General features: G+C 52.1%; 1 protein-coding gene and 1 pseudogene across 2 annotated transcripts; both read right to left on the bottom strand.

The window, feature by feature from the left end:
- Nucleotides 1-2,623: 2,623 nt before the first annotated feature.
- On the bottom strand, nt 2,624-5,169 carry LOC142037384 (dynein light chain 2, cytoplasmic-like; annotated as a pseudogene).
- A 1,005-nt stretch (nt 5,170-6,174) lies between these two features.
- Nucleotides 6,175-8,947, bottom strand: LOC142037381 (dynein light chain 1, cytoplasmic-like). Of its 2 annotated transcripts, none has more exons than XM_075041766.1 (3): nt 8,808-8,947; nt 8,125-8,262; nt 6,175-6,803 (listed from the first exon to the last, which is right to left on the bottom strand). In XM_075041766.1, exons 2-3 carry the CDS (start codon nt 8,254-8,256, stop codon nt 6,666-6,668), a joined length of 270 nt encoding a protein of 89 aa, XP_074897867.1. In that variant the 5' UTR covers nt 8,257-8,262; nt 8,808-8,947; the 3' UTR covers nt 6,175-6,665. The 2 variants fall into 2 exon arrangements, with proteins under 2 accessions (XP_074897867.1, XP_074897866.1); XM_075041765.1 differs by having other exon boundaries at nt 8,125-8,267; nt 8,808-8,941.
- Nucleotides 8,948-9,508: the final 561 nt, after the last annotated feature.

The following is a 9,508-nucleotide window of genomic DNA, read 5'->3' on the forward strand; positions in this document are numbered from 1 at the left end:
AACAACTGTGAAAGTATAAAAATACAATGCCTAGTTTAAGTGAACTTTAAAACCTTTCCTTCAAACCAAAAGAGGAAAAAGCACAAGGCAACAGTGATGCCTTGAACAAAGGCAGGAGAAGGAAAATTTTACTGTATCGCTGTACTAACGAACTTTTCCTTGCTTGAAAACTTCAAAACTCTGGTATGTACTAATTAGATAAGAAAAACCTTGACCTTGTCAATGGTATGTGTTGGAGGCGCCAACAGAGAGGAGGCCTCAGACCTGATGTGCATCAGCAGACAAGAAGCCTTGGGCCTTGATGATAAGCTTTGAGTTCTGCTGAGTTTTTGTAATTAAAAATTGCCAAGGCCAATTAACTAGGAGAAAGAGATGGCCCACACTGCGCGTGACCAAAGGGTGGACACCATGTAAATGATCATATGAATACGCATGACTGAAATAATATAAATCTTTGCATGCTGTAGGTAACAGTGTGCACGATAGGTGGAGCAATCCCCCGTGTACCCAGCGCTGCAATAAAGAATGCCTGCTCTCTAAAACTCCAAAACCGAGTCTTAGAGAGTTTCTTTGACCAGGTTTTTCGGTAACAACAGAGATTCTAGAGGCATTTTAATTAACCCTCAAAATAACATTCAAAGATCTTGAGCCTATCTGCCGATCCCTCTCCTGTTATTTTAGGGATGACAGCTTCAGGTTCACTGGGAAAACATTTCCCAGGTTTCTTACAAGAAAAGTAGAGGTGGAGTGCAAAAGGGCAGAGCTAATAAATAATATTTTAGGAGAAGCCTCATAAAATGCATTCTTTTAACTCCTGTTTGCTCCCTATCTAGGTCTGTTATTCTCAGAAAAACTAATGAAAGTATGAGGGTGGTTACCACAGCGTTTAGATGTTTTGGATTTGGGAAAAGAAACCTAACAAAGTTAGTCAACCACATTCACTGAGAGATACAAACCAGCACAACAAATACTAGAATAAGAGAGTACATAGTCATAAAACTTTTAAAGGCAGAACATGACACTTTTATTAGCAAAGAAGCTGGCTGTGGAAAGAAAACAAATACAAGGAAGGTTTTGGGGTTTGTTTTTTGCTATTTTTCCCCCAACTACAATAAAAAACATCAACCATGCCAGCAAAATCCCTGCCGTTACCCTTCAAGGCCAAGCTGTGCTCCCTCAGGAAGGCTGAAGACACCAGGCTTCGTGCCATTAGCACACAATTGACTAATGAGATGACAGTTTGAGAAACAGTCCATAGCTCTAAGCACCCTTGATGAGAACAGTAACAGGACCCAGGCATACAAGGATGAAGTGAGTGGTCTTCTGAGTCACAAAATTCCTTCCCACAGGGCACTGCCAGGAAGGATTATATTTTCTGTCAAACTCCTGCAGAAGAAACCACCAGGAACTTAGTATTACTATTCAAGTGCTGTCCTTGGAGAGTGGAAGAAAGGACTTAAATGGAAGTAATTGTGAAAGAGAAGGGGAAGAACCAAAAAAGTGCATATAAGGGGTACAGAAAGGAACATAAGGACACCAGTCTGCAGAGAAAGTCTGAATGGATTATCTAGTGTCCACAGAACTGGCTTTTCTAGAACTACTTACCCACCAACATATTTGCTTGATTTTTGAAGTCCATATAGCATTCAGTAGGAAGACATTATGACCAAATGCTTATCTTTTTATATGAGCTGCAATGTCATGCTCAACATTGTGTTCCTCCAGAGACTGAATGACACACTCCACAGTATCTTGCTGCATCTCTTTAGGCAAGTCCACATTCTTGACGACGGCTGACCACCCAGGGATGTCTGTATTGAACAATGAAAATAATTTGAAGTTGCAGGAGCAGCTGCCTGCCAGGATCCCCCTGCCAAGCAGTCACACAGGTACCATCCTTCCCAAGGAGCTCTCGGGGCCCTGCAGCGTCTTGGCCGGGGGCGTCGGGGCACAGGCACAGCCCGCGCTCGGAGCCGCACGAACCAACGCCGACTGCCCCGGCCCGGAGCGACACAAGCCCCGCCGGCCGCCGCCGCCGCCGCCCTCCCAGCCCCTCCCCAGCTCGGCAGCCCCGGGAGAGGGCGCAGCCGCTCCGGCGCCCGGCCCCGCCGGCCTCCCCGTCCCGGGGCAGGCGGACGAAGCCCGACACCCCCCGCCAAGGGCTCGGAGCCCCGCGCGGCCACAGGGGAGGCTCCCGCCTGCAGCTCCCGGGGAGGCGGCCGCTCTTCCAGGGTACGGACGAGCCGCCGGGACACGCACCGCACCGCTGTCGGCGGCGCTGGCTGCCCGGCCTCAGCCTTCCCGGTACCTGTGTGGGACCCGGCCCCCACCGGGAGCCGCGCTGTCCCAAGGCCGCCTCACGGGGCCCCACCCGGCCCTCACAAAGCTCCCCTCACGCACCCGGCGACGCCTCCGCCCCTCACCGTTTCGCGGGACCGGGCGGACACGGAATTAGCTCCCCTCGCGCTCCGCCGGTTTAACCGACCCGCGCGCGCCTCGGCCACCTCAGAGCGCCCCAACCCCGCCCCCTCCGCCCCGCCCGCCAGCCATTGGTCACCGCTACCGCCCCGCCCCGGGCGCTCATTGGCCAGCACCGGGCCCCGCTCGGGGTGGCGTTCCCTTTCAGACCAGCGTGCCTCCCGCCCGCAGCCGCCGAGGGGAAGGCGCGCTGGCTGAGCCGCCCCCCCGCCCGCCCGCGGTGAGCAAGCGGGGACACCGCGGGAGAGCGGCTGCAGCCCGAACGCGTTCTGAAACTGTTGTAATACTGAGGACGCTGCAAGTGAGGAGGAAGGAGCCCCCTCCCCGGTGCACTCTGGCAGATGGATTTACTGTAAAACCAGATTTACTGGCCGAGCGCTCCCCCTTACCTCCCACTGCACAAATTGCTGCGATTGGGAAGCGGCTGCTGAGCCTCTTCTCGATAAGGAAGCTGCTCTCAGCAGGGACTTTGGTTACTGAAAACACACGCAGGGCACTGAGCTTACCTTCAAGGCTCCACACATCTACCAGCGCAGTCCTAGCCATCGGACAAACGGACTGCCTTTGACCCAGGCCAAGGGTTTGCAGTAACTCCTCTTCGTTACCTACTCCCCTAACCACAGGGCTCCTCTGTGCGGCTCTGGGTTACCAACTTACTCGCGTGTGTAGCTCAGCATTCAGATACTCTGGATGCGGGAAGAGGTTTCTTTGAAAGGTGGTTGGTCACAGGGAAATGAAGAGGAGGACAAGCAATGTTAGGGAAAAAGAGAAAACAGCCATAAAGCTCTTAAAGATGGAATACACATACCATTTTTATTAGCAAAGAAGCCAACTTTGGAAAGAAAACAAATACAAGGCTTTTTTTTTTCCGCCTAAACACAACAAAAACACTAGCCACTCCAGAAAAATCTCTGACGTTACCCCTGAAGACCAAGGTCTGCCTCCTCCGGAAGGCTGAAGGCACTAAGCTGCTGCCATTAAGTGTGCAGTCCTGTAAGCATGAGCAACTTTGAACTACGATCCATAGCTCTAACCAGCCTTAAACAGAAGAATATTTCCTCCAAGCACGAGGAACAAGGTGAAGTGCTTGGTCTCATGAGACACATAGCTGCCAAATTTCCTTCCTACAATGCAGTGCCAAGTGGGACTATATTTCTTCTCAAACCCCTGCAGAAGAGATCACTAGGAACTTATTACTACCACAGTTCTCACCCAAAAGTTGACTACAGATTTTTTTGTCATTAATGTGTCTCTTCTTAACAAGTATCACTTTTTGAAAAGGCAATTAAGAATCAGGATATGCTTTTAAGGACTGTGTTACTTACCTCTTATACCTCACCTGCTGCTTAGACACCAAAAAAAAAACCCCACACCATTTCCTAACTGAGCAGGAATAAGCCCAGGGACTGCAATTCCCCCCCCTAAAGTCATACCATGTTCTCAAACTATACCACTGAACTATCCATGTTCTTCCATCATACTTGGAAGCCTACCACATGTTTCAAAAAACAAGATATACAGCTCTACTAAAAGCAGAACATTCCAGTCAGTCATTATAAATTGTTATATCCAAATAGCTCTCAAATGAGGGAACTTTCCATGAGAACATGCAAGCATTTCTGATCAGTTATTACAACCCTGGATAAATTATCTCCTCACCACAGTTTCTCAGGTTCCAATCAGGAGCCTCCAGGAAAATACGACGAGCTCAAACCCTCTGCTCTCCAATAACATAGAATGTTCTTACAAATGGAAAAAATAAACCTGCTTATATGTCTGTTAGGGTGACAGGAAAGGAAGACCTCCCCAACAGAAGCAATTGTACCATTTAGTTAAATGACTTTTCAAACAGGTCTTTCACTCAGATTCGTGTAATATTTAACCTCCACAGGCACCCTTAGATTTCTTTATTCTCCTGAGATGGCAAAGCATCAGAACTAGATCTTTTGCGCATCTGTTATTCTTCTTCATGCATAGATAAAAGCAGGTATTCTGTGGACACCAGATAAACAGTGATCCAAGACATGAGATTTTAGTATGGTTCAGCACATAAAAGGAGGATGTGAATATAGATGTGCAGAAAATTACTTTTCCCTGCAAATTTTGAACCAGCTAGCCAGCGTTTCAGAACTATTACAGAACTATGAACAGAACCTTAAGACTAATTTGAACGCAACTTAAGTCAGGGACTAGGTAAAAAAAGTCATCGCCCCCAAGGAAAGTTACAGCAGGCTTCAAAGGGCTGTATTTTCTACCAGCTAATCAGTCACCCTGGTAAAAGCCAGCAGATGCTCTCCTATTCCACTACACAATGGCATAGTGAAAAACCAATCAAAAATAGAAGGTCTTGCAAAACAAAAAGTAGGAAAGGTACATGTAAGGTGTGGGAAAAGGAATACAGGGACACCAGACCACAGGAAAAGTCTAAATGTATCTTGTGTTCACAGAACTTGGTTTCCCAAAAGTGTAGCAAAATCCACCCTGCTTGACTTCTGGTGTGGATAGCATTCAACAAAAGAATATTACAATCAAACATTTACACTCTTTATAAAGGCAACAGTTTCTCTTTCAACATTATATTCCCCTTTCAACATTATATTCCTCTATGGCCAAAATAGCACACTCCACAGCATCTTGCTGCATCTCTTCAGACATGTCCGTACTCTTGATCACTGCCTTTCAATCGCTCATGATTGCCTGTTCTGAGCAAAGAAGAGGACACCTCGAAGTTGCAGGAGCAGCTGCCTGCCAGGATCCCCCTGCCAAGCAGTCACACAGGTACCGTCCTTCCCAAGGAGCTCTCGGGCCCTGCAGCCTTTTCGCCGGGGGCGTCGGGGCACAGGCACAGCCCGCGCTCGGAGCCGCACGAACCAACGCCGGCTGCCCCGGCCCGGAGCGACACAAGCCCCGCCGGCCGCCGCCGCCGCCCTCCCAGCCCCTCCCCAGCTCGGCAGCCCCGGGAGAGGGCGCAGCCGCTCCGGCGCCCGGCCCCGCCGGCCTCCCCATCCCTCACCCCTTGGCGGGCGCCGCGGGACCGGCCCTGTGTGGAGCGGAACGGGCGCGCGCTCCCCCTCGGCGGCGGTTTAACCGACCCGCGCGCGCCGCGGCCGCCTCAGAGCGGCCCCAGCCCCGGCCGGGCGGGCTGACGGGAGAACCCGCCACCGGCCGCTCCTCCCGCCCCGGCTCTCACCGCCTCCGGGCTCACACTCCCCCGCGGCGGGCGCGACCGAGGCGGATGGCAGCTGCTGTCCTTCGCTGCCGGGCGCACCGGAGCCGTAGGGGCGGCTCTCGTCCATGGCGGAGGTCACGCGGGCCCGCCGCCGCAGCACGAATGATGTGCCGCCGGACGAGGGCTGTCCCGTAATGGCGACGAATCGTCCACAGCAGTGGCCGGGACCCGGATGGAGCCGTTCCCGGGCGGACCCGCGGGGCACGACGGGACTCGTAGTCCTCGGCCGCCGCGGAGCACGCCGGGAGCTGTAGTCCGCCGGGACGCCGCGGGAACCCCGCCGGCCCGCTCCCGGCCGCCCCTCCCCTCGCTCCCGACTGCGGCACCGAGCCTCGGCCGGCGGCAGCAAGGCCTCGGGCCGCCCGCGGCCTTCCCGGGCCAGCCCCGCACAGGGCTGCCGGACTGACCGGCGGCCTCGCCCGGGCCCGCTCACTCACTGCCGCTGCCCGAAATTACAAGCTGGTGGCTCGGGGAGATCTTGTCCTTTATTTTCCAAAGCGGTTTTGCAAAGAGGCAGCAGCAGAAAAAGAAACAGCTCAGACTTTGGGGCTGTACATCTGGCAAAACAAGAGGGGGGGGAAAAAAAAGTCATCAAAAAACAAATCAGAAGAATAAGGGAGGTTTGGAACAGAAAGAACTAAACACTGTCAGTATTTACATAGCAGAAACAGTAATTGGGCAATACTGTAGATGGCTATAAAACTCTCAAAGGCAAAACTGCTCCAACAGCTCTACTAGCAAAGCAGCAGCCTTCAAAAAAAAAAATAAATACAAGGAAGACTCTTGGTATTTTTCCTTTATATATCCATCATGTAACATCATCACCTGCTATAGCAAAATCCCTGCCATTGCCCTTCAAGATCAAGGTCTACGTCCTCAGGAAGGCTGCAGTAACTAGTCAGAGGAGTCAGCACACAGTCCTGTAACCGGATGCAAGTTTCAGTAACAGTCTGTGGTTCTAACCAGACTTGAAAAGAAGAATAGCGACTTGGCCGAGGTAGAAGTAGATGAAGTGCTTGGTCTCATGGGTCACGTAGCTGCCAAAGTTCCTTCCCACGATGCAGTGCCAAGTGGGATTGTATTTCTTGTCAAACTCCTGCAAAACAGATCACTAGAAATTAAGAACTCTTCTAAACAGGTATTCACTTTGAGCAAGGCAATTAGAGGAAGAGCAGATGCTCTTAAGCACTAGGATTATCTTATTTACATCTTATTGTTCACCTGCTGCTTAGTCAGACAAAAAAAATAAGCACAAAAAAAAAGCCACAGTGCTTCCCATGTGAGCAGCAGTATGTTTATAACATTCATTTTGTTCAGGGAAAGCAGTCTTTCTCCCCCCATAATTCATACCATGATCTGAAACTGTAGCCCTCGAGTAAAAGCTTCACCACTCATTCTATACCCACAGAGATTAAGCCATAATTTAGACTTTAGTGTTCATGAAATTTCTCTGCCACATGCTCTGTAACACCAGTACTATAAACAAATCTAAGAATTTGTTTTACATGTTTTGAACAAATCCTCTACAAATTCCCAGTAGCTGCTACAAAGAATACCTGAAAAATATTAGACTAAACACTCTCTTTTCCGTTGTCACATGTACTTCCCACATCTGGGGCGGGGGGGAAACCTTTCTGTATTGAGGGCATAGCAAACCAGCATTTCTTTAGTGGAAGTAATCATTCTGCTTAGTTGAATTACTTTTTAAACAGCTCTTCCACTCAGATCAGTTTAACTTTCATTGACGCTCTTCGATTTCTCCATTCTCCTGAGTTGACGAAGCAGGAAATATAATCAGAACTAGATCTTTCCCATGTTCAGTATTGTTAATCCTACATAAAGAACAACACAAACATTGCAAACAACAGATAATCAGGGCCACCAGGATTTTTTGTGAGTTTTTTTTTCCTTTTTTGCTTCACTACTACATAAGGAGAGGTGTTGTTACAGTAGACTTGTAGAAAACTACCTTTCCTTGCAATTTTTGACCCAGTTGGACAGAATTGTGAAGAGATCCTTAAGATTAAGTTCAATAAAATTGAAACCAAGGACTATGTAAAACAGGGTTTCTCTCAGAGGGAAACCGTAGGAGAGCTCAATAGAGGCCCTGTGTTTTATACCAGCTCATCAGTCACAGGGACAGTCAGCTGCCACTCTCTGTTCACCTGGACAATGGGACAGTGGCAGGAAAGGCTTAAGTAGAACGCACTGCAAGAGAAAAGCAGGAGGACCTGGAAAAGTCCATGCCGAGGGTGGGGAGAGGAACATAAAGACACCAGCCAACACAGAAAGTCCAACTCGATTATCTAGTGTCTCTGGAACTTGTTGCTCTAGAGCTACTTGCCTAGCAGCATTCTCCCTGCTTGATTTTTCATGTGCACAGAGATTTCATGAGGACACTACAAGCAAACATTTACCTTCTTTATGTGAGCAGCAATGTCCTTCTCGATGTTGTACTTCTCTAAGGCCTGAGTAGCACACTCCACAGCATCTTGCTGCATCTCTTCGGACATGTCCGCATTCTTGATCACTGCCTTTCGATCACTCATGATTGCCTGTTCTGAGCAAAGAAGAGAACACCTCGAAGTTGCAGGAGCAGCTGCCTGCCAGGATCCCCCTGCCAAGCATTCGCACAGGTACCGTCCTTCCCAAGGAGCTCTCGGGCCCTGCAGCCTTTTCGCCGGGGGCGTCGGGGCACAGGCACAGCCCGCGCTCAGAGCCGCACGAACCAACGCCGGCTTCTCCGGCCCGGAGCGACACAAGCCCCGCCGGCCGCCGCCGCCGCCCTCCCAGCCCCTCCCCAGCTCGGCAGCCCCGGGAGAGGGCGCAGCCGCCCCGGCCCCGCCGGCCTCCCCGTCCCGAGGCAGGCGGACGAAGCCCGGCACCCCCCGCCAAGGGCTCGGAGCCCCGCGCGGCCACAGGGGACGCTCTCGCCTGCAGCTCCCGGGGAGGCGGCCGCTCTTCCACGGTACGGGGGAGCTGCCAGCGTGCCCGGGCACCGGCTGCCCAGGCTCAGCCTTCCCGGTGCCCCGGTCGGACCCAACCCCTCTTGGGAGCTGCCCCACCGCAGCGCTCAAGGCCCTCACGCCGCTCTCCTCACCGTTCAGCGGATGCCACGGGAGCGGCCCTGCGTGACACGGAGCGGGCGGGGCACAAAGGAACGCGGACACGCAACTCGCTCCGCCGGCGCGCCGGTTTAACCGACCCGCGCCCGCCGCCGTCGCCTCCAAGCACCCCCAGCCCCGCCCCCTCCCTACTGGCCACCAGCCATTGGTTACCGCCACCACCCCCCCGAGCGCTCATTGGCCAGCATCCGGAGCTCTCGTAGCACTTTACCGCAGCAGTTTGTTTCAGACCGGCATGCCTCGCGCCTGCGCCCGTTCCCATAGCGACGGGCGGCCGCGCAGGTGCCGGCGGAACCCGGACTCGGCGGCAGCGAGGCCTCTGAGGCGGCCCCGCATCTCCCAGAGCCTCCTCCGCGGCACGGCGTGTCCGCAGCATTCTGCTTGCGGGTATGCCTGGGCTGGTTCCTTTCAGGCGGTGTGCAGCCTCTGCTCGGCTTTCCACTTTCTTTCCTCACGGTTGAGCTGCCTGAACGTGGCTGGTTGCTGGTGCCTGTACAGCGGCCTGTGACTACAGCGTGAGAGAGGCTCTCCCGGTTGCTTCTCTGGTAGCTAAAGATCATCTCTCCCTATAGCTGAAGCAGACAAAAAAATAACCCCAAACAAAACCAGAAACATATGTGATGCTTTGCAAGGCATCCTGCAGCAAAGAACATAGAGGGGAAAAAAAAAAAATCAA

The sequence above is a fragment of the Buteo buteo genome, chromosome 11 (assembly GCF_964188355.1).
Source record: "Buteo buteo chromosome 11, bButBut1.hap1.1, whole genome shotgun sequence".
Taxonomy (NCBI): domain Eukaryota; kingdom Metazoa; phylum Chordata; class Aves; order Accipitriformes; family Accipitridae; genus Buteo; species Buteo buteo.